This window comes from Rissa tridactyla, chromosome 7, assembly GCF_028500815.1.
Source record: "Rissa tridactyla isolate bRisTri1 chromosome 7, bRisTri1.patW.cur.20221130, whole genome shotgun sequence".
Classification (NCBI taxonomy): domain Eukaryota; kingdom Metazoa; phylum Chordata; class Aves; order Charadriiformes; family Laridae; genus Rissa; species Rissa tridactyla.
In genome coordinates this window covers 5,817,064-5,843,133 of record NC_071472.1, presented here as the reverse complement: position 1 = coordinate 5,843,133, position 26,070 = coordinate 5,817,064, and the positions used below count along the sequence as shown (strand labels likewise).

Below are 26,070 nucleotides of genomic sequence, written 5' to 3'. Positions count from 1 at the left end.
AAGTATCTCAAGTAACGTCTGTGATCTCTCCTAGATCTTCTTACTCCTAATTAACCTACTAAAAGATGTTGGGTTACATCTAGTGAATATATCAAACAAAAATTTGAAGTTATTTTCATAAGATATTTAGTCTTCCAAAGGTAATGCAGATTCTCCTGTATGCCCAGGCTCATCTTGTCTATGGTGCAAGGTAGGCAGAGGTAGACATGCAGGCAATTACCTTGTGTATAACGACTCTCCAAATAGCAAGGGGCTTTAACGGACATTGCAGTCTTGCGATTATGATTAATTTCAATATAAGATGGTATAAGCAACCTGAATAATCGCTATTTTAGATGGGAAAAGATACAGTCACATTTTTCATGCAACTCCATCTTCCGTGGGGAGCTGTTGGGATTCAGAGCCAGGAAGAGCAATGTCCTGAGCTCTGCCGAGCCCTGGTCCAGTGACTCCTGCACGTCACAGAGCTGGGATACTGGCTAGATACCATCAGTAGATAATCAGTAGCAGCAACTAGAACGAGAAAAAGCGTGCTCAAGAACGTGCTCAACTCTCTGTGCTTCAGGGTGTTAGTGCAAGTAGACTTCCCGGGAAACCCTACAGCATCCTGCTTTCCCCTTCCCAAAGCCCTGCCTTGTCTATCCTCAAGCCAAGGAAGCACAGAGCACAATCCATCTCAAGGCTGGGACAGAAGGCTACTTAATGTATTTTATGGTCAATGTGTCTATTGGCGAAGTGTACATGCAGACTATTAATGCTGTTATTATTTTGTCTTGTCAAGTGTGATGGATAAACTTGCTGCAGTATTCCCACTGCATAATATAACACAGTCCACAGAAACGCAATGGATACTGCAGTATAATGCAAAATATACTTCAACTTTAAAGTCAGAGCATCAGTGTGTAATTAGTGCCTTCACCGGGCTCTTATCTGAGCCTCTTCATTCCGTGTCAGTTTTGCTTCTTGGTAATTGTTCCAAAAATGTTCCATTTTATGACAAATTGGCAAAAGCCAAAGATATGCAGAGTATTTGCAGCAGCATTTTTTTCGGTATTCTTTTAGTATTTTCTGACTGGATTATCCAGAGTTTTAGCATAACTATTCCTGCAGCTAATAATAATAACTTATCCTTTAAGTTTGTTAAGTGAAAAAAGACATTTCTATATTTTGTAAAAGTTCTAGTTTTCTATAGCTCTAATTTAGAGACAGACCAAAAACTAAGTTTGGCACATCACCTTCAATTTTTTGCCATATATATATATATAAACATGTAAAGTACTGATTTATAAAACTGTCCAGAACACCTTTGCAGCCCTACAAAAACCCCTTTCCAAGATTCACAGTGATTCTAATTCTCTAGAAATTATCTTAAGGATGTATCTCATTCTTTACCTTCTCAAGGCCAGGTAACTCTGCCTAATCCATAATGGATATTTGTCTAAGCTGTTCCTAAAGCCTTCAGAACAATACGAGGTATTTTAACCTTCAAAAGACCACAGAACGAGAGGCTGGAGCAAGCTGGAGCCGTATGACATCTACTTTGACTGACCACAGCCAGACTCAGCCCCAGTCCCGTACCAGCAATGCCCCCGCCGGACTGGGATGAACCATGGGAAGGAAAGACTTAGAGCTAAACAGTTCTGCTTGCACTAATTCGGCGACTCCCCTGTGGCAGGAGACTTCTCAGCTCATTGCACGGCTGAGCTTTAAAAGTGTCTGAAAATGCAACTGAGATAAAGCCCTGGCTCTCCAAAGAAACCTGAAGAACTGTGTTAAAGAAACTTAATTCTCGACAGCAGTTCTGGGTCAGTCCTCTACCAGAACCACTCAAGTTCAGGTTTTGGCATTGGAAAATTCTATCTGAGCCTTATCAAGCCTCCAAACAGCTGATGGGCACCAACTCCCCCGTTCCTCAGGCCCGGATGGGGGTGAAATTAGGTGGTGAATCTCAGAAAGCTGAAGAGCCCCAGACCACGCTTTATAGGAGGGTTTAGTATATACTTTGATCCCTTGCTCATGCAGCCTCCCTAAAGCATTCTTTAAGTAGTCAAAAAATAGCAAAGCACCCAAAATGACCAAATACAGATGTGTTCTCACTATTATCTGCTGTGAGTTTGAGTTCCAGTGAACTACGCAGCCCTTCTCCTCTGAAGGACATTGAAACGCATAATGTGAAACAACCATACATAATAAAACATTTTTTATTTCATATTGCCACAACCCCTCCTGAATTTATGCATTACATTCACCAGCAAAAATGCATATGTGCATGAAATAAAAGATGATGAGACAGGAATGTCATTGTATTTACTACTATTTCCTTGAAATTTCACATACATTACCATTTCACACTGCAGATACGATCATATTTTCACTTGCCCAGGGATAGGTACAGGCCTGACTATATCTCTCAAAAGTCATGATATAATGAATTAACATAAGAATGTTAAATTTAGACAAAGAAATTAGAATAGTTCCAGTTACTGAATGCTTATGCTCCATTAGTTTGTAAGCGTTATTAGAAGCTTTCGGTCCTGTGGAGTCGTGCCCTGTAGCCTGCGATGCTCTTTGCCATGGGCACACACCCCACCCCACAATTCACCATAACTTATTTTCCTGGGGCACAGACCGTGACTTATTTACACAGCACTATCAGTGTCGCTCGCAATAGATTATTGTAACATAGTCAGCTCTGTGACCAACTGAGTCGTTTGCAATTAAATATTTAAAACTGATATTATCTTCTTCAATCAAAAATCTCATATGAATGACGTTAATTAAATTATGAGAATGCCATTTTTGTTACTAACATCAAGAAAAAGCTAAGTATTTGGCTAGGTTTCTGAAGCAACTTTGAAGTTTTTGGCCACCGAGGTGATCTAAATATATGACTTGCATATTCAGGACTTAGAATAAAGTACAACAGAATGACTCAATGGTTGCCCATGCACTGTTCTGACATATAGAGTCATAGGATGGTTCCAGTTGGAAGGGACCTTAATCATCTAGTTCCAATCCCAAATATATAGACAGATAGAGAGAGAATAATTCCAACTATACGGCATTCATACCAAGTATCTAATACGTAGGAATGTATGATAACGACACATTATTGGCAGCTGTTAGCATCAAACTACATGATCATGATGTAAAATTATTGTTTTCTATATTCTTTGGCTTTGTTGATAGAAATGTGTCCACTGATAATTTCAAGAAAACTGCCTCTAGTAAGCAAGTCAAAATACGTAATTGCTAAAAAATCAATATTAATGAGTTGTTAACCATTTACTAGATGAGATACTGGGAGACAATTTTAAATTCTTAATAAAATATTATATAAAAGAACTTCATTATCTATGTGTCTGTGTGGTTTAGAGCAAATGTTTGTTTAGTATATTTTACTAGATTCTATAGTAATTTATTAGAGCAGACATTAATTTTACCATTGGGAAGTTTTCATATTCATATATGATAATAAAGAAAGGAGTGGGAATCAATATGAACCTTACAAGGTGTATTTGAGCATAAATTAAAAGTGTATGAATAAAGATCAGGTATTTTATGTGCTATCACATTCTAAAGCATAGGCTACATGTACAAAATGCTACATATGAAAACCAAACATATTTAATTTACAATAACATAGGATTCTATTTTTAGTCTATTTATTTTTTTTCTGATTCCATTAGTCTCCTAATTTAAAGAACTAAAACACAACAAAAATACAAGACGGTTATACCACAATAATTATTCAGCACTGGAAGTTTTTAATCCTCTGCCATTTAATCCAGAGAAATTTATATAAATATATGAATTATTGAGGAATATACATTTAAACAGTTCTCTGAAAAACACTCACCTGCAACTTCAGAAAGCTTCAGTATGGGCCAAATACTGCTTCGGCCAGTTTAACATTTGGGGTTTTTTAAATGCTGGGGCCTGTGCTAAAATCAATATGCTGACACAAATTTTGATTTTCTGTAATGCTCATTGAACAAGGACTATAAAAAAGTAGAGCCTTCAAGAAAAGAAATTATTCCTATCACTGTGAATAAGAATTGTCATTTTTTTTTATGACAGCCTGTATCCTCACCTGGTTATATAAAAATAACTATTTGTAGTTTTGTGAAGTCAGCAGTATTACACTGATTAATTCCAGCTGGCATTTTTTTTCATTCTTCTTTGGGTGGTTTTTGGGCTTTTTTTCCATATGATTTATTTTTGGTGCGGGCTTAGATTTTACTGCGACAGTTCTGGAAATCTGTCTACCTGAACTTTTAAATTCTAATTTAACTTTCTGAACTATAGCATTAATTGTATCTTTTTACTGAATATTGTCACACTGGGTTGTAGCAGAAGTCCCGGGCCCTGTCCCTGAGTTTCTGGTTTTGAACACGAGATCTGTTGAGGGTCATCAACAATCATTTCCCTAGCAGTAAAGTCAGATTGAGAATAACTGACACGTTAATGTCTCATGGTATCCAAGATGTGGGCTTAATATGGCAACCTTATAACTATCCCCAAGGCAGATCTTAATAAGTCTTCTGAGAAGCAGAGCTGAGATATAAAAAAAGTTGACCTCCATCAATTTCTAATTAAGATTTCTCATTGCCAGAATTTGGTAGCTGCACTCTTAAACAGTAGATTGTAGGAATAAAATCCCCGCAAAAGGAAGTCCTCAATGCAAAATAATGCTCGCAGCAAAGCTGATGTATTTTCAGTGTTTTTCCTTGGCTTTTTTGTTTAAACAAAAGTTATAAGGAAAAAAAAAAAAAAAACATTCTGGCAAACAGTGTGCTGCCCAGGCTTTGCTCCCCAAGAAAGGCCTTCCTCATCCTTCTTTTGGTATAACCATTTCCATCATACATGGTTAGTCATCGTTTAAGACAAAGTCTGAAAACCTGCACAGGCTTTTTACATGTATTTGCTTCACACAAAATATTTTTAAAATGAACCTGAAACATACATTAAAACATGCCTCTATCAATCCATTTTTCTTTTATATGTATTCCCAAGAATAAGAAAGTTCTGGTTTTCTTTGAACTCAAGAAAAAAAAAAAACAACAATATAGCAGAAGACTTCAGGCTAAAGCATTATTTCCCCAGCAAATTTACTCACCCCGGCAATGTACTCCTTCGTCATACCCATCAGAACAGTCATAAACACCATTGCAGAGCTGGGACAAGCGAATGCACTTGTTTGTGCCGATGCAGCTGACATAATTCAGGGGGCACTGGAAATCTGCTTCTTCAGGACCTAAAAAATACAGAGAAAATTTCTTTTATGTATTTTTATATCTACAACAAGGCAAAGAAAGTTCTATATCGCATTTCCATTTTAAAGCTACGGGCAAGACTTAACGTATTAGTCCGTTTTGCAGATTTGCAGTGTATTATCATTGCTGTATTTAGGCAAATTAAAATCATCAAGAAATGATCAGTGCAATTAAAAGGAAATCAGTGGGTCAGAGAGGATTATTTCCCAAAAATACAGGTGTTTTACAGATGCTAAAATTAAGCTTTGCAAACATTAAGAAGTATCATAAAATTTTCAATTGCCTTATGAATATCGTATTATGAGTCATATAAAGAGTAATAGGTACCAGTATTTACATGCGTCGTTGTGCTATATAGATAATTTTAGATATTTATGGAATTACATATAAACGTTACATATTTATGGCTGCATTAGATCAGAGAAAGTGTTTCTCCAGCCCAGGAGTCTGCCTCTGAAACTGCGCAGCACAGGATGGTCGGGAGAGGATAAGGATGCTGTGATTGCTCCCTTTGGGATACCACCCTGTGTCCCCTTATCTCTGAAGTGTTAAGTAAAGGGATTTTTGTGGAAGTTCAGGGATTTTTGCGGATCTCTTTTGTTTATCTCTTAGGGAGGGTTCTGAGTGATTAAAAAACCAACAAACATAATTTCACGTGATAAAGACTTTGAGATTTTTGACACACTGCAAAGAACATTTAGAGGTCTGAAGGGTTTAGCTTATTTACAGGATGAATCATAATTTATACACGGTCTATGATTAGCTACACAGAGACTGAAGGTGTGGGAATTTTTCAGGAAACAACTTAAAGCTCCTTGATTGCATGTGTTGGAGCCTTGAGTCTGTGCTAAAGTCTGACAGCTTGTAACAGTCCTCCAGGGAAATACACCCTAGGACGCACCGTGCTCAAGTGCAATATGCTTTCACCTTCTCCCAGGCGCTAACTCCAAGAGGAAGGACAGAAATCACAGACAGTAGCTGAAAGCTCCCTTCTAAGTGGGGAAATCTCAGCTTTGGCAGATCTGGTCTCTTGAAGCCAGCAGGACAAAGCAAAGGAGAGCTCTGGGGGGAATTTACGATTTCCAAACAAATACAGATAGTTGTTAGCACAGCCTGTATGTAAATAAAAATACAAACTTAAAGCGCTTGTCCCAACTAGAAAACTTTAATTAAAAATTTCCATACTTAAAAATTTCCACTGCCGTGCTACATGTCAGGAAGCCGCCCAACTTTTAGGATGGGCACAACAAATACCAATTTTCAGCAGTTTCCAATGCATTTGCCTGCAGAAGGGTATTCTTTTATGCAACTCCCGTTAGCACCGGGAGCTCCCCTTCCCCAAGCAGAGCAGGCGCCCGCAAAGCATAGCAAGGATGAGGTGCGGCATCTGCGCCCCTCCTCTGACCTTTCCACCTTCCCACCTTGCACCGATGGAGCGACACCAATTATATCCTTGATGTATCACTGATTAATGGAAAAGGGTTGTCAAGCATCGGAACAGGCTGCCCAGGGAAGCGGCTGAGTCACCGTCCCTGGAGGTATTTAAAAGAGGTGTAGACGTGGTGCTGAGGGACGTGGTTCAGTGGTAACTTGGCAGTGCTGGGTTAACGGTTGGACTTGATGATCTGAAAAGTCCAACCAAAACGATCCCATGATTCTATGAAACACAGCGTACTGTGGATGGTACTAGGGATAAAAAGGCAATGTATATGGGGATGAATTTACTCTCTCAAACAGTTTATGTGCTTCCAGGATGAAAAAAGCCCCTTATTTTTTTATTATGGCCATATGCTACATACAATTTTTCAAGAAAACCGCATTCCTAAGCTAAGGATAAGGAGTCTAAATACCTTTTGAAGACAAAGAAAAGAAACAACTGTTCTCACTATGCTCTAGGTTAAGTAAGTGCTTAGCAAACATACAGGTATTGAAACACTTCACAAAGAATACAACTTTCCTCTATTTTCCAGTAAAATATAGGAAGAAATTAACAACAGAATGTTGAGACATAATTAAAACTTAACCTAAATGTTAGAATTTAAACGCCATGGTATTAAGAATGAGAGAGGTGTGACCTCCTGGTGCTGGCAGAGACCCCTGCACCGGGCAAGGAAAAAAGAGGTGGGAGCAATGTGGCTCTGTGCCCTTCCCAGGCAGCATGGCCACTGCGGGGGAATGGAGTTTTTGTGCCTGGGCTTTGGGAATTTTACTGGGTTTTTTTGTTACCTGGAGGTAAGACACTCCATCCCACGAAGCACCCCATGTACCGAAAGCTCACTACAGTACCTCAAACCTCTGGCAGTGCCCAGAGTTCCTTCAGGACTGTCTTAACTCTGCAGAGCTTTCAAAGAGGAACTTAAATATAACATCTTAGGATAGCCAAGTGCTCAGTGTCAGGTAGGTTGTATAAAACTGAAAGGTTTCATTTGATTTGTCCAGCTCAGGAGCCCTCAACACAGGAAAGACATGGACCTGTTGGAGTGGGTTCAGAGAAGGGACACAAAGATAACCAGAGGGCTGGAGCCCCTCTGCTGTGAGGACAGGCTGAGAGAGCTGGGGTTGGTTCAGCCCGGAGAAGAGAAGGCTCCGGGGAGACCTTAGAGCCCCTTCCAGTCCCTAAAGGGGCCTACAGAAAAGATGGGGAGGGACTCTGGATCAGGGAGCGGAGTGACAGGACAAAGGATAACGGTTTTAAACTAAAAGAAGGAAGATTTAGACTAGATATAAGGAAGAAATTTTTTAAGATGGAGGGTGGTGAGACACTGGCCCAGGTTGCCCAGAGAGGTGGTAGATGCCTCATCCCTGGAAACATTCAAGGTCAGGTTGGACGGGGCTCTGAGCAACCTGGTCTAGTTGAAGATGTCCCTGCTCATGGCAGGGGGGTTGGACTAGATGGTCTTTAAAGGTCCCTTCCAATCCAAACTGTTCTATGATTCTATGATTCCAACTTCAGTTGCATCAGGACTTGAAGGCACCGAAGATTTAACAAAATCAAACTAATTTTCTGATTTGCCATTTATAGCTTGTTTATTCATTGCGTTACAGCAACTGTGAATAGAGTGTGAGGAGTAAAAAAAGATCTTTTCTTCTGAAGCAGAGAACAATCATTAAAAACACTTAGATCTATGAAGTATGTAAACCATGGTACTTGTATTACTTACATAGAAACCCACGACTGCTGAAGGGCTTTCAGCGTTCACAGAAATACTTTGTCACGATACTGTATCAAATAGAAAACTGAAATATATATAAGCATCTATATTTCTCCTCTAAATTTAATGAGTGAAAAGAATGAATCTCTGAATTAACATTTAAAATCTCAATAGGACTAGGCTGATATACTCCTGTCTAAAGATTTCGAGATTTAATTTTGATTTGATGCGTCTTGCTTTTAAAATACAAGATTCCTTTGAGGACACGAACATACCGCAATTTTAAATACATTACTTAACTTAAAATCAGTATTAGGGGGGCTTCCTAAACTAGATTTTTTGGAGAGGGAACAGTATATGAGGGAAAACTGAATTACGCTCCAAGAAGTATTACTCACAATCTTTTGTTTTCAAGAGAAATTCTGTGCATCACTTGTGAAAACAGAAAGGTTATGATGAGAAGTGATCACCTTATTTTTCTGATTAAGATAAATTCATATGTACTTTCTTTTTCATTTCAAGCATGATGCTACGGAAGGCAACTTGACTTACTAATGAAGACGAACTTCAGTCCAAAAAAGCCCTGTTTTATAGAAGACTTGGGATCTGTTTTGTAGAAGACTTGTGTCTGCAAAATGACTGGAAAAGGTAACAGGTCTCAACCATCCGACAACACCAGTGGAACAAGCCAGCACGTCCCAAGGCCGCCCTGCCCACAATTCCCACCACCTTCCATGAATAAAAAAATTAAGCTAAACAAAGCTGCATGTTGCGATGCCTTTGAAGCAGCACGTGCTTTTCCCACTGATTCCTACCCAGCTGCTGCACATTCTGAAACGTCTAATGCAAATAAAGATGAGTAGCTTTTTATCTTGTTTATTCCTCTTCCCTCTTCCTTTAACAGACAGCCACTTCTGACAGCGTTATCAAGTGAACTTTGGGAAAAGGAATTTAAAAGTGCTCTTCTTCAAAATAATCTCAGTGTATTTTACATCAGTACAAGAATGCTAAGAATATAAAAGACAAACGGTGTCTTTTCTTCCCTTCAAAACCCACAATAATTCCTAGACTTGCCAGTTCATGGAGAAATAGTCAAAAGTACTGGCTGCTATTAGGGTAATACACCATCTTGGTGTTTCAAACGCTCACACCAGGACGCTGCTTGGAGGGCGAAGAGGATGGAAGCAGCGTTGCTCATACTGTGCACCCCAAGAGACTGGCTCAGGAAGCGGAATATCCATCTCCATGGTTCAACTGTCCCTTAACAGATGGCTAAATGAGAAACATTAAAAAAGCTGAGCTGCGGAAGGGTGAGCCAGGGGCTCTGAGGGATTCCCCCAGGGTGGCAGTGGGTGTCTGGAGCAGCCCCACCCTGGGACATCAGGCACCTCCATGGGGCTGAGCCACGATGTCAGCCCATGGGTGTGGGTCAGGGTCAAGCCTGGTGAGGCTCCCAAGGTTAGACACAGCCCTGGGATGGCCAGGCAGGGCAAGGTGGGCAGATTACTGCTGCTTTCCCCAAATCCTCCAGAAGGCGGGCTGTGCCCAGGAGCAGACACGCTGAAAAGAGGACACCCATTCATTTCAGATCCAGATTTCTTTGGCTGTTGAATTGCCTGGGACGGCCCTTTCTGATTTGATCACAGTGTGTCAAGGCTCACTGCACTTTCCCAGCATGGAAGAAAACTGCACCGTGTTTTGGCAATACCTGTGCTGTGTACAGTGAATCCAGCTGAAGACCCTTCAAAGAAAGTGCCTGTCCTTCAGTGGGGGTTGAGGAGAGGTAAGAGAGTCCTCGTGATATCCTCCAGCAGGACGCGATGGAATCGATCAAACCACCTCTGGTTTCCCACCAAAGAAGCATGGTGAGAAAGTATTAAAGGCTGCCGTCAGAACGAGCAGAGACATTCTACTGTGCGCTTTTGACATGGTATTTGTCTTGAATTTCTGCTTAATCAAAATTGTACCTGCCTCGCTTCAGGCTCACGCCATACTAAATTTCAAACTAGAGAATGCCACTGAGAATCTATGAGCTGCTTATTTCCGCTAGTTTTTGTTATCATAAGCAATATAAAAGTGTTTATTAACAAAAATTATGGATGAAAACTATTTCATTATTTACATTTCCTTATTCCAGAAACATTCCTCCTAATCTGATGTAAATGAAGGTACAATTTCACGTGCAAAGTTTACCAAGGAGTTACAAAGCATTAATAAAAGATATTGGCAAAGATTGTCGAGATAGCCAGACAAACGGAGACATGCTACAGTGCCCAGCACAAATTCAAGGACCACAGAAAGTTATTAAATCACAGTAAAACACACAGACTTATTGCAAACTCGTTTGGAGACGCTCACATATGACAACTGTTACAAAAAAAGCAACAAAGCTGCTACTTCTGAGTTTATTTTTTCACCTTTGGCTTTCTCAGCTAAATTTTTACAAAGCGTTTTTTTTTTTCTTTCAACTTCTCAGGTCAGTAAGGCAAATAAGAGCCTCGGCAGCCAAATGTGGTACATCCCTTTTACTTCACTGCATCCAATTTACCTGAAGATCAGCAATTTTCTAGCAGCTCTAATCCTGGGCTGTCCTCAGCCACAAGAAACAATTCCACCAAACTGTGGGATGCCTTCACAAATTCCCATTTGTGTTGTACATCAATGACTCACAGACCCATCCCGCTCTCCTAAGTGACTTTACGGAGTCAACCGTCTCCACGGTGAGCAGTCACCCGCAACAAAACCTTATTCCACTGGTTCAATGGGAACCCTGGAAAAGGTATTTTGTACCTTTCCCGGTAAAAAAGCACTAACACAGCAGTGGATGGAATCTGACCCAAAGACAAAATTGATAATTTTGACGCAAATCACAGTGTTGTCAAAAAATGTCTTTTACTGTTTTGACTGCAGCACACATTCCTCTAGAGAAGTTTTGGTATAGCAACTACCTAGGTCTTCTCTGTGCCATTATCGAATGAAGTTGACTAATGACTGTAAATAAGCCAAATTAGCCCAAAGTTTAAGAAGGAATAATCCACACAATTTTTAGGATCTCTCTGGATAAATGGGCTTAAATGAAAATAGTCCGCTATGGTACAATAGAGCATTTGGCCTGTCCAACACACACGTGAGACTGTGAGACCTCTTTCGCCCTGTTACCTCACCTCCACAGCGTTGCCGCTACCCCTGTGCATTCAGAGCATGGTATAAAATATTTAAGATTGAGGAATTGATTGAAAAACTTAGTATTTTTTCTTTAACATAGGTCTTGGCAACAAGAAACAACCTGCCACATGCCGGCAAAGTAACATAAAATAGCTGATACAGTTAAAACTGTAGAGTTTAAAAGTGAGAGAAGTCATCCTCCTCACAGGTGGTTTTTTAAATCTATTTTTTTATCCAGTTCATCACCAATAACCAGGGATTTTAAAAGTGCTTATCTTTTATAGAACTTGAAATCATAACATCTTAAAGTAATGTTGCTGACCCTGCCAAGACAGGACGTGCTATATCATAAAGGAATTTAAGGTTTAGGCCTAAATTATGGCCATTAGAAGAGGTTGGTTTTGAGGGAAAATTAGAGATTAATGGGGAAAAGAGACTATACTTCCATGATTAATTCTTGGGTTTTTTTTAAACTTTTTGGAAGTTTTGAAAACTTCCAAGAGGTTGAATACTACACTACATATCCCACGGTATCATAGTTGCTTAAAAAAGTAATTTTTCACACAGACTAGATGCACACTTTTAATATCAGGACTTTGAGACACTGGGATAAATTTATGGAAATTACTTAAAATCTTTACACTTTGGTATCTTATATATATGCAAAGAAAGGCCTTCATGTTTAATAAGGATTTATGTATCACAAGTAACCTCTCATTCATCCCTACTTTTATCCATATGCTTTATTCAGCCATGTAGACTAATAATGAATATAAGTTTGAAGTCACCTTCAATTAAATCAAGTATTCAGATGTCCATGAAAGAAGGAGAATAATAAACACTTACAGTAGGATGTGGACAACGGAAAAGAAGAGGAAAGCGGGCAAAGTATTGTGCTGTTTATGGCAGAGCAACAGCTGTAATCTCTGACCTCACAGATCCAGCACACTGCCTCCAAAATATTTCACATGGTAGAATAAAACCAGTGGCAGCCAGTGTGAGTGTGCAAATGAATCAACATACTCATAGCGTGTCCTCATAACGTATGGCCAAACGTAAGAGGGGAGACTGCTAAAGACTGCAGAAAGCAATCCTGAAACAAACAGAAAACCAAAAAAAAAAAATATGCAGGACTTTGGAAATCGAAAGATGTCTTTGAGTCATCACAGTTTGAAAATCAGCGATCTGCACTAATCCACAGCCCTTACGCATCTAGCGCCAAGTGCCTCATCTCTCCTCTCTCTTCATCAACAGAGGACGTGGACACCATCAGCCCTCTGGTACCTCCCTCCCTTCTCAGGAGCAGGCTTTGCCTCACTGGGCTTTGTGCAGGGAGAAGAACCACAGCTATCCAAGCCAAACTTTTCCAAATCCAATCAAGCATGTGCACTGATCTTAGCCTGTATTAAGAGTGCTGATAAATAAATTAGTCAAAAATTCAAAATAAAAAATTAAAAAAGCAAACACATTGAAATTCAGTTCCGAAGGATGGTTTCCAATTTTGCCTGTTATAGTAGACAAAATAGTTCAAAAGGTTATATCTATCTGTAAAGCTTAACAAGCCTCGTAGCGGCACACAAAACTCCGATTTCTATACTCCTGTGATGGGCTTTTACCACCGGCACCAGTATTACACACAAATGAACTCACAGCTGCAAAACGCAGCACATGGATATTGGCTTTATGATGCTCTACCGTTGCTTGCCTTTTCCTCTGTCTGCCTGTGTTTTCGGAAGTACTAGAAAAAAGCAAACAGCAGACAGTCTAAATCTAATATTATACAATAACTTTAATTGTTTAAATACTCTTTCGTTTAAAAACACGAACATTGTTTGCCTACTGCCGTTACGACTCGGTCAGGAGCTCTGTTTGAGATGGCTCTCCAGCAAACCCTTTCCCTTTGGCTATCTTTTTTCTGATCGCTGCTTGCTGTGTGGCAGGCACTTGCTCATCTGTGTTACACAGATGTAAATAATTAACGGAGCCACAAGACTCATCTTTTCTACTGTAATGTAGCTGATAGCCACTGGAGAGAAGCAGAATAACTATACTGAAGGTTGAACAGAGGCTGACGAAGAGGCAAAAAAGAGGCAGAGGAAATTTTTCTAAAACAGTTCAGCTTTGGATCATTATCCAAAAATTCCTCCGGGCAGACATGGGCCGGGACAGGGCTGGAGTCAGAACCCACCAACCTCTCCGGGTGACCACCGTGAGAGCAGCCACCGGAATCGGGACCCGAACTAAAAGTGGGTTTTGCCTAACATAAACCGACCTACTAAAGCTGTAAAAGCCATGGAGGTAATCGGGCTGATAATGGTAAAATCAGCTCGTAACAGCAAAATCCACCTAGATTCCTAAATGCAGTTGGACATTTTGCATCTAAGAATTACCTCAAATAGAAAACTGCCCCGGCCAAAGGGAGAAAAACCACCTCCTCAGCCAAAACCCATCTAATCAAACAGTTCGACAAGACTGGAGTAATTTTTCACTGCTCTAAATTTAACTATTTCTGGATTGAATAGCATGACAATGTGATTTATTTTTTATTTTTTTTTTTCAAACAAGGTTACGGTTGGTCAGAGAAATCAATGGCCACAAAGGGAACACCGAACCTTACCTGCCCACCAACTTTTCTGCAGCCTCTCTAGTTAGAGAAAAAAAGCAAAGAACAAACAACGGCAGAGGCAAAGAGAAGGGGAGAGGAAACGAGACTGGAGTCGCCTGGAGTGTTCCAATATTCTTTCCAAAGAGTTCATACACTGTGTCAGAAGATTAACATAATAAATCAATTAATAAATATACAGTACTTAAAGACTGCGACACTGTATCAGGCTGAAAATTACTTTAGAGGAGAGGGTAATGCAGTACATAACTGCACTTTATAGAGGAACTGACACGGACCTAAAGACCGAAAGAGAAATACGTTTTAACGGGATTTTTTTCCTTTGGGCTTGCATTTTTTTGGATGTCAGTGAAAATGTCTCTTGATATCACCAGCAGGGCTGCATCGTTATGCAATAAGGCAACAGAGTGTACTTTGCATATCACACATTTCTAAGACATTTCCATCCCTATAGAACAGATTATAAAATTCTGGCCTTTACTAAAGTTAAGGTAAATATCCTAATTTTTTGCCTATTGCATAAAGCAAAACCTTCTGTTCTCTCCACTGCTTCATTAGATGCTGGAAAACTCATCTTTTTGTACACATTATCTGACTTCCATTGTCCCAGAATTACCAATTATCTTTGTTTTATGGACTCTAGAAATACATGCATATGTACATATATATAGTACCTTAAAAAAGGTATATAGGAACTACTAGTGTGTTAATACAGTAAATCACACTTTCCCATTCCCTGTTCTATAATACCCTGGAGTTATGAATATAAATATTAGAAATGGGTCTTGCACAGTTGTTAAACCTCTGACTCTTCTTAAATATTGCTAAATTTCACCCTTAAATTTTTCATTTGAATTTTTCATAAATGGAAAAATGTAACCTCGTAAAATTACACAGTATGGAAGAAAATGCATTATCTTACACGAACTATAAAAAAACCCCTCCCTGCAGTCAGAAAATACTAATAAAAATATCTATGTGTAGAGAAAACGGGTTGGTGTTTGGAAGCAAGAGGAATGAAGAACCCACAAGAGGACACACGTGGCATGAACTTTTCTTACAAATCAAGTCTATATCTTTTCTTGAAAAACTCAGTGTGTCAGAAGTGTTTGATTAAAAACAACAATAAAATAATGCTCACCATTATAATCTTCCATCACAAGTGCCCAGTACAATATAGTTACACATCAATGACTTTTAGTATTTTTATATACTTGCTCAATGACCGCAGTTTCCACTTGTGCAGTAAAACTTACCACATAGACAACAAGAGAGAGATAATTTATGTTCTTTGCCACAGTCCCTAAAAATTAAAAGCTAAACCACACTTTTACTATGCTCTTGCATGTAGGACGCGTGAGAATATAAAGGAAGGTCCTTGTATGTACCTATATGTAAGCAAAAACATTGCAAATTTATATTCCCTGGTTATTTTTGGAGAATGAGTTTGCAAACATTTGTCAATGAAGACTGTAGGAAGAGAAGAAAAAAAATTCTCTGTTTTCGGGAAGCAAAAATAATTTATATTCTTTGTACTTGCAGAGACAGAAAAGCTTTGTTAATGAATTTTTTTTTTTTGATTTACTACAACACACTAAAGCAATACTTGATGATCACTGAAGTAAAACATGAATATTGTCTCATGTAGATGGTCATTCCTCATTAGTTACAAGGAACCTATTTTTAATTTGGAGATTTTTCCTTAATTAGTGTCACACATCTCAAGGCAGTCTTGTGTCAACGGTCGTAATGACTTGATGTCTATGCGCAATCCGGAATGGGCTGCTAATACAGCCGCAGCTTGAGAAAAATGATAATGAGGTGAACAAAAGAAGTGTTAATTACTTCCACAATTAAAGTACCTAATACCAGCAATATCGTAGCACATCAACCCTTACAGATATATACATATCCAAAGCGTATAAACGTCAGTGGAAAAATGCATGTACATCTTCTTCATAGAATAATACAGTGGTGCCATAGAACAGCTGGATACAGGGCGGAATACGACATCTGAATCTCTGCAGCGTACTGGCTCTATTAGACATTATAAAAACATGTTAGACTACATTTACACGCATCATCCAGCTATATATATTCCATTCTATCCCGTTCCAGCTCGGCTCCTCATTAGCCTGCAGAAATTCTATTAAAATAAGGGAATAGTAGGAGTTATTTACTGGACCATATCTGTAACAAGCTCTGGAAATTTTGATGGAAATCCTTCTATGGCCCATATCTTATGAACATTTATGAACACGCGCACACACCAACCTCAAAAATGTCTATGGATTGAGACAGAATTTACTAAGTTCATGTTTGCACCAGTATAAGTGGAATCCAAACCCAGAAATAGTTCTCAAGTCACAAATAATGTGAAATTTCACAGGATCTATGAGATTTATAACATAAGACACAAGTGCTTTAAAAACAAGAAAGGACTAGAACATACACCGATACCTTAACTTCTTATTTTAAACAGCAAAAAAATGAAGTTTCCGTCTCGTTTGCAATACATTAAGACTTTTTAGTAGATGATGTTAGTATCAACATGCATGTTTTATTTATGATTTTGGGGGAGAAATTCACCATTAAAGTGCGTAACTGGGTTCTGTAACCACATGAAAATCTAGCTCAGAGGGCCAACAGTTTCTAAGTATTTGAGCTTTTTTAAAAAAAATGTTATTAAATCTGCATTACTTATTCATTTTAAAGATTATCTTATATGTTCAATTCAGCTTTACTGCAGTAACTTAGAAATACATCTCATGCATTTTTAAACTGAACTACATAGTTTGCAATCATAAAGTTATTCATTTTTATTTTGTACACAGACACATAAATGTAAATTACATCTAATTAAAATAACATCGTGTGACTTGTTTCTCCTTATGCAGTCACGCGCCAAAATGATGAGAACCAATTTTAATTGTTCTAGGCACAAAATTTAACAATATAAAGGATGTAATCAGGTTTGTTGAAGTACACACTATGTCAAAAGGTAAAAATTATAGGGCTTCATATTCTATAGATACTGAGGGTCCTATTTGATTCAATATTGGTTTTTAACTATAAACTGACCTGGAATGCCTTTAATTTCAAACAAAAAGTAACGTAGTAGCGTATATCAAAGTAAAGCTTCCATCTCTCACAACGAATCCAAGTCCTTACTTCCTTAGAAACAAATGCAGGTGAACCAAAACTCATATAGACAAAAAAATTAGAACAGCTGTTAAAAAAATCCTGTATTACTTATAGGAAATGTTAAGTTAGTAGTTCTCAGAGGCTTCTAAAAGGCTTTGCAGTGTGATAAGTGCTACAATTCAGAGAGAAAATTAGTTTCGTATCTTTACCAGCTACAAAACAGAACAACCTTCCCTGCCCACTTTTGTACTCCTGGACTAATTCTAAAGGGGCATTATTTAACAGGATTCAGCCTTGGCTGTATCTTTTTCACAACACAAAACCCAAAGCGCCTTCAGACAACAGCCCGGTGGAAGCAGACAAAGAGCCCATGTTAGACACAGCCGCGGTAAATCTTAGTAAACAAGCCACCACCCTCCAGCCCTTTCAAGCCAGATCTTCCCCCATTATTGGACATGTACTAATGAAATTCATGGGAAAGTTCCAGCTCATTCAGCTCCATTCCCATTGAAAGAAGATTTTGCTGAACTCAAGGCCAGGCCACTTCAGCTGCGATCGAACACAAACACTCAGAGACATGATCCTTATCCACCTGCTCAGCAACTCTGGGAGGCTCCTGCTGGCACACAGGCAAGCCTGCACAGAGCTGAAGCGCTCATGGTTTATCCAACGTGATAAAATGTCAGTTTCAGCGTAATTCTGTATAACAATGTTGTTTGAAACAAAAGTTCACGACCGAAATAATAGTCCAGCACACCGTAATTTCCAGGAACCTGTACCCGGCTTGAAACAAAATCCTCACCAAGATTAGGGGACAACGGCACTAAAGTCTGGTCGGCCTGAAGAACAATTTCATGTGAAATACAGAGGAGAAACAGTGGAAAAAAATATTATTTGCCTGCTGAATTCCAGTCCCCGAGGAGAGCTACAGAGACTTTTTCTCCCTCATGGGCCAATAACACAGTTTTTCAGAATGGAATGTTTAGACTTTTCATTGCTTATAATGCATTTTGAGCCTTCCACCACGTCCTCAAAGAGCTGAAGACTTCAGAGGGCTCAAGAGGAAAGGGAGTCCAGGAGCGTGGGGACATTGGTAGAGGCAATGGGAAGTGACTGGTAATACCCCAGTGCTAACACCTACTGAACACTGGGAGACAGAAACCCAAAATATGTTCAGCTTTTCCATAGCTGGCCGCATTACTTCTAAAAGCAAGAATGCCATAAAACTGAGGAAATGATACAGTCGCAACCTGAAAAGTCTGACCAAAACCTGCCATGCCCAAATGTGAATGATCACTCCAACGTGAGGAAGAGCTACTCCTCCAAGTCTCAGGTGTGACTAACTCAAGGCTTTCCTACTTGGCAAGGCATTCTGTGAGGAGAGAGAAGAAAGCCACCTACTCCCAGGAAGGATCTTAAATGAGGAAAGAGAACTAGTTGGGGTTTTTACTTCCCCTTGTACTTCATAAAGGTAAATGCCCCATCCCTGGAAACATTCACGGTCAGGTTGGAAGGAGCTCTGAGCAACCTGATCTAGTTGAAGACGTCCCTGCTGATTGCAGCAGCATTGGACTAGATGGCCTTTAAAGGTCCCTTCTACCCCAAACTGTTCTATAATTCCATGATTCTATGATCTTCTCAATCTTCTTTTTCTTCTCTTCAATAAAGTAGTGTTGTAAAGCCACGAGATTGATCATTTGTGACTCGGGAAATCACTTCCATCAAGGGGAGCTTGAAAGAGCGCTTACTAAATAATCCAATCTTTATTGGTACTCATCAAGGACTAGCAGAGAGGTGTGTGTCATTGAAAAGTCTTTTAAAATTATACTCCAAAACGAGAAAAAAACTTCTTGTTTTGTATAACAATATATTTCAATGGATCCAAGCCATTAGTAAAATCCTAGGTTTCCAATCTATTCAGAATGAAATAAAACCTCAAACTAACTTCTTGTTGTTATGAAATTATGAAATAAAATCAAACCTGTTCCACGTAAATCTATATGAAATGGTAAAAAATTGCAAAGAAAAATGGACACAGAACACAATTTGTGTTAACATCTGTGCACGCTATTTTTAGAAAGGTTTTATATATCTGTACTAGAAGTTTATGGTGATTAATTAGGTAAAAAAGTGTGTTGAAGAGAGAAATGAAGATATGCTTGTATTTTTAACAGTCTTAAAAACAGTTTATTGAGAGTATTTAATCTCTTTCACAATAGGAGTGAAGAGATTTCCAGTTAATCACAACAGAGTGTGCTGAGCTGGACTTATGATAGCTTTTAAGACCATTTGCCCCAATATTGAGCTTTAACTGTCAAGAATCAAGATTTAAAAATATATTCAGGTGAATAGTTGTAATGTTTTCAAACATCAAACCCAAGAAAGTGTCAAAATGCTTTATAAACAAGATGTGTATTATGCTGGGTTTATATATAATATTCTAAACTTTAGAACATGTTCCTCTGTCAAAATAAAGGTGGAGTTGCTGTCTAGAACTTTTTTACTGTCTTCTCCTAATACATTGTGACTCAACAGTTACAGGAAAATTCAATGTAAACCCCCCATTATTTAACACTGGATCTATATTTAGCAAACAATCTAAAGTTCTTGTACAGATCTATAAACAAATCTTTTCAGATTTAGACAGGAAAAGCTTACCATTGTCCCTGTAATTTCATGATGGTTAAAAAAAATTAGAAAATCCTTTACCAAGTGTTGAGTAAAGAAATATTATCCTTCCCATTGATTTACCGATAACAATACAGACCTAGGCCATTTTGCTATGCATGAATTTTCTGGTACGACCTTGGTATTTTCAGCTCCAGTTCTACACTATGCTTTACGTGTATAGGCACAGAATCCTGCCCTTCAAGAATAGTGGTGAGAATAACATCAAATTGATTATTTTTCTATTATTTAAAACAAACAAACAAACAAGCCAGCCAAAATCCTTAAGACATGGCTCCTAAATACTAATAGTGAATTAGGCTTACTGCAGCTCTGAGTAAGTGCTGCTTCTGAGCAGGGACATTTATTGTTCTTTTTAAATAAAAAGTGGAAATTTTCCAGGAAAGTGACAGGACGTAACAGATACTGTTGGTGTACCGGTGGTTTTTAAAATAAAGTCTACAATGGTTAATGGTTGACTAAATAATGACAGAAAGTATATATCTGATAACTACAGAAGATGCACGGGTGAGGTTGAATGCTGTCAGAATTATTTACGCTCCTTACAGGCAGATTATAGGAGAAGTAGTTCATTTACTTGAATATAATTTCAAAAAATTCCTTTTGTGGCTACTGAACCTATCTGCTTTGCTCTGGCATCTGGTGAAGCACAAAAGTCACTTTATTCTGATGAAAGCAGCTCAGAGAGAAAAAATTGTAAAATCCACGTTTTACCTGAATACACTCCTAAAGACTTTAAGAACATACATATTTAAAGCACTCCATTTACAGACTGCAGCACTGACAATAGTATCCTATTAATCTCAACAGTTTGCCTTTGCGCTGTTTATTTCTGGGTTAACACCTAAAAAGTAACATAATTGTGTTCCTTCTCTTAGCATTTCTTCGTTTTCATCCATGCTCAACTCCTATTAACCTGAAGCAACTTCCACAAGAGCAGGATGGGATTTCAGCTATCGCGTGTTCATATTTTTTTTAATGTTCAGTTTCTTTCCAAAGTAAAGCAATCAATGGTGTCCACAGGTATTTTGCTTTAAAAACATTTTGCAAACGTGTAATTTTGTGTCTGTTAACTACTTCCCATGCCTTCAAAGTTCTGGGTTTAGGTCCAGAGCATGTAAGGCTTGCGGAGTGAAATTAGGTGAAATTTGAAAAACTAAGTTCAATATTGAGACTGGAAAAGTCCGCACAGCTCGGTGAGTGACACCCGGCTTCACTTCCAAGCGGCATTATGTAGTAACACCTGAGATGACAGCTCAAAACAGAGGTGTTTGCGTGGCACACTGAAGTGTCATGGTAGAGATGCTAGCTCAGCTGCCACAAACAAACTTTCAATTAATTTAAATTACTTTACCTTGATCATTAACTCCAGCTGGGATCAACCTGGGCTTTCAGTGCTGCAACTATACGAATGCTGGTTCTTAGAGCCCTAAGGCAAAGAGGAAACTGAGTATTCTTTCTTATTTCCTAGCCAAAGAACTGAATTTTAGCTTAAGAAGGATGGGAGTTGCTAACACATGGAAGAATTTGTAGTCTTTTTTGTGTTTTACTGGAAAAAGAGGGAGGTAGGTACATTAGAACAGTCATCTTTATGAGAGCTGCACGAGTACTCTGCAACGGTACGTGGTTGAACACGCATAACATTTTAGTACAAAGCCTGTCGGGATCCAATGTTGTGCCAAACTACCCATTTTTGCCTTGTTATTCTTGTGTAAAAAAGAAAAAATGTCCCAACCTCTCCCTAGCGAAACCTGCATTTGTTCTCTGACTGAAAACAGAGACCAAAACTGATACTGTTTGTTTTACAGTCAATTTGTGGCAGTTGATTTGCCTATTGTGTGAGAATTTTTTGATGCCCTTCTAAATTCAAGAAGATCAGCTAAGAACATAGTAGCTGGGATGACTTTTTATCCCCATTTTGCTGTTTCAAAAACTATATTTCATTCTTGTGCTATTGAAATTCGTTTCAGTTTTAAAAGAATGTAGGAAATTTCTTTTTTTCCTGATCTTTGACCCACGTGTCTCAATTATAAAGAGTATAAGTAAACAATGGAGTTCGAGGGAAGTATTTTAAATGTAACTTTTATTTTTGCTCTTTCTCACAGCAGCTTTTTGCTTTTTCCTATGCTGGAGATGATTAAAAAAGAGAAGCCCACAACACGAAGAACAGTCTCAGCCTCTGGAACCCTTAACTACAACAAATTGTTGAAGAGTGATGTTTCCTTTTCTCTTGGCTATTGTCCTGTGGATGCTTTTATGGTGAAAAAAAATTGAATATGCTATTTGGGGGACCTTTCTCCCATCTTTTGTTATCTTTGCCTCCTGGTGGTCTTTGTTTTTCGAGTTCTTATTTTAAAAAAAAATAAAAAAATACCACTTTTAAGGGCTTCTTTTGTCCTGACTCATTTTCTGCTGTTCACATTCCTTTCTCTGACAGTCACTGGTTTTACCCCGGTGCATTTATTTTGCACATTAAAAGAAAGGTATTGAAGCTGAGATCACAATGTAAAAATATTGGCCCCATTTTTCCTTGCAAAGACATCGCCTAATTTTCAGGTCTGTTCTCTGGAATGTTATTCCTCAACTTTGCTTGTTTCAGGTTTGCTTCAAGGTAATTCTCTTTTATCAGAAGAACAGAAACAAGTAAACCTCCCGGCCTATGAACCAGTATCCAAATAAATTTCAAGGACTTTATTTTACAGTTAAACAGAAGTGGTTTTCCCATTTACTTTCATAAAACTACAGTTGTGAGGCTCCTTGCTCCAGGCAGTGGCTCACGTGTGCCTTGGAACATGAATATTAGTTTAAAAAGTTTCTTCCCCTCACACTGACTACAAAGTAGCTACAGAATCCATCAGTAAGTATAGATACTAAAAATAATAAAAAAAATAAAATAAAAAAATAAAAGGTATTAGTACAAACGTATCTGCATAGTCAAAGTAACACTGGAAGTATTACCCAGGATCAGAGACAATAAATTAACAGATGCATGCAGCAAGTGGGGGAAGAAAAAAAAAAGATTAAAAAAGTAATCAAGATCTACATTTGCTGTAACATTTTTGAGCACTCCTTTTCTTAAAGCCCTACAATGTTTGCTGAAAGACTTTGATTGATGACTGAGAAAATAGCTTCTTCCTAAATTCAAATGAGTTGAAAAAATAAGGTCTTAGATATCTCTATATTCAATAAACGTATTTGTATGTCTAACAAATCAGTAGATAGAAACTTTATTCACGGGCATGGAGGCACCTTGATACGTAGAAAGATAAACACGAGGAAGCTCCATAAAATTTCCAAAGCCTTGTCAGTCCTCGCATTGTTTCCCTGGTATATTTTCTGGCATGCAGACACAACCAACCACTACCTGAAAGATTTGCAATCAGAGGTCTAAGGTAACTGCCTTCGTTCCCAGTTAAGCTCTCAGAGGAATTGCCATGGTTTCGGAGCAAAGAAGTCCATAGACTTAGGTGCCTAAAAGCAGAAACCTATTTTTTAGATACTTAAAGTCTGAGACATTCTGAGTTTCCAAAAATCCTTTGTTCCCGATGAATTATTCAAAGTTTAAAATTTTACATCCACCAAATCAGTTTATCAGACTATTGAAATTCTGTACTTCCCCTGCCAGGATTTTAACTGGTTTAACAAGTGGATTTCGAGACAGGCACAGCATTTTGTTCATCATTCAGCTTCTTTTTCAGAGGCCTTACGTTATTTCATGACTAATTGCTGTACTGAACATCCTCGTTGCCGTTCCCCAGTTTGACTTTTACCCGGCTCCTGGGTAGTGTACCGCGAGCTTTGCTTTCAGAGCCCCCGTGCCATAGCGGTAATGGAATTCACGCTTGGCCTATTGTGCAGAACTGCCAATTTCGCTCCCGCACGGCTATTTCATAGCGTGACTTTTAGTTCACAGCAAATCTCTCCCTTTCTGAACACGAACTGCAAATTATACAATTAGTGGCCTTTTCTATCTGAAGAAAGAAAGCTAAATGTTAACTAAATACAGTTTTTTCCTCTCGATGTGTATTCACAATGGCGCCTCAGTCTTCTTAGTCCACCAACCACATGCTATTAATAGACTTTTTTTTTTTCCTTCAGACTTCCTATTTCATCTCACTTCTAGAACTCTGTTTAGCACCAAGATTTCACTTTTCTGAACACTTTTGCATCTTCGTTTTCATCAGCTTCAGTTAGTCCCTGCGCCATAGCAATTCCAGGGAGACCGTGCATTTTACCATCTTCCTCTCATCTAGAGAAGCAGATTTCCCAACAGCTCTCAGTAAACAAAGAAGATTTTAACAAAATGTGGGCAGACTTTTGAATGACCCCTTTCGTCACTTATTGAAGTTCATGCCTTTTTTAATTTGTATGTTTTTGAGAATTTTCCTCGTTTTTCTATTGCTAATCTTCATTAGCTGTCTTGCTAGAGCTTGCTTTTTCCTTTCCAAATAGAAATGGAATAGAAAGAAGAAAATTGGTTTTGTTTTGTGAAAACGGTCCCCAGCATGCTGTTGAGATTTCTCAACTGGGGCAGAAGAAACACATGAACTTGAATTTTCCACATCTTTGATGAATACTCTAGCCACTGGATTATTCTGTGCTCTCCGATATCATAACTTGCTCAATAACGTTTAATTAAAACTGATGCCATCCCTGCAGTGTGTCTGTTTCAACAATAAGCATCTCCTGTTCACCAAAGTCCATATATTCCAACATGACCACCTAACTCTTAACACAGCAACGTGACTCTGTCTTGCACCACTTCATATTTTTGAGACTATGCCCCAAGTGTCTGCATTAGTCCATTACTGTAGCTCTTAGACAACATCAGTAAGATCAGTAAGTAAAATAATTTTGTTTTGCTTTGTTTTTAACGGGTAAGCTGAGACTTCTTCAGCCCGTAGCTTGAATTGTTCAGCATTTCAGAGACCATCTGGTTCGTGCTGGACACATGCCACAGACAGACAAACACTTACAGAAAGAGACTTGGTTGTTATTGCCGCATTCATCCTTTGGCTCTGGTTTTTTTTTACATTGCAAGTCTTTCCTGGTTTATAACCATATTTACCTTCATTTGCAGGAAATAATCCTCTTTTAACAGACTACTTTACAATTTATTTTAAATACAGCATGCCCATGAACTGAAGAAAACAAATAATTTTCATAAGGGCTTGGAACCTTCTGCTACCTCCCATCGCTTCTCATATGAACTGTGGGTAATGTCATCAGGCGGGCAACTTCTAGACCAAGGACAAGTGACGCAGCAAGAGTTATTTCAGCCTTGACAGACAACTCCACCCCCCGGCCCGTCACGCACACGGTACAATTCAGTGAAATGAAAAGCAGTTTTCAATGGGGAGAAATTGATTTTATGCCTGCACTGAACTTGGCAAAATACCTTATAAAGAAAGGGGTATTTTTTTTTTTTCTTCCAAGTTTTGAAAATTACTTAAAACAAAAAATATTTTTTTCTGCTCTCTCCCTCTGGGTTTTACAGAAGGATGGTTCTCCCTGTCAAAGACTGCTTGAAAGTGTATGTACGTGTATGCACTCACAGAGCTGGCAGCCAAACACCTTAATGCTCGTTAGGTCTTCTAAGAGCTTCCCAGCAGAAAGCTGTAGGTAGTTAAACCCCTTCTCTCCTGTATGCAATTTTGCATGCGCTATGACTGCTGTTCTGATTTATTTTACCGGAACTTGATAGGACCAAAATCCAGTATTGTGGTGATGCTGGGACGTCAGCGCAATTTCAGGCGTCCCTTGAGCACAGCAAAGTTTGATCACATTCATCCTGGAACGCAACAGTGCACTGCATATTATAGAAATGGATTATCGCTTTTGATTCTTGTAAGTGTCTCCTATTCAGCCAAGCATGCCCTCCTTCAAACCCGTATCTTTTTTTCTGGTGGTAACGCTGTAACCAGTAGTTCAATCCCTTAGATGAACATTTCTAAAGCCAGACTGCTTGTTTGAAGACTGCATTGTCGCAAGCAGCTGCATTAATTAAAGTAGAATATCCAAA

At 38.7% G+C, this 26,070-nt stretch overlaps 1 protein-coding gene across 1 annotated transcript in view; it reads right to left on the bottom strand.

Annotated features, from left to right (window-relative positions):
* The window catches only part of LRP1B (LDL receptor related protein 1B), a 749,025-nt gene that overhangs the window by 456,075 nt on the left and 266,880 nt on the right, over positions 1-26,070 (bottom strand). The window contains exon 3 of the mRNA XM_054208041.1: positions 5,120-5,257. Coding sequence (XP_054064016.1) covers positions 5,120-5,257 — 138 coding nt within the window. The remainder of the gene's footprint in view (positions 1-5,119; positions 5,258-26,070) is intronic.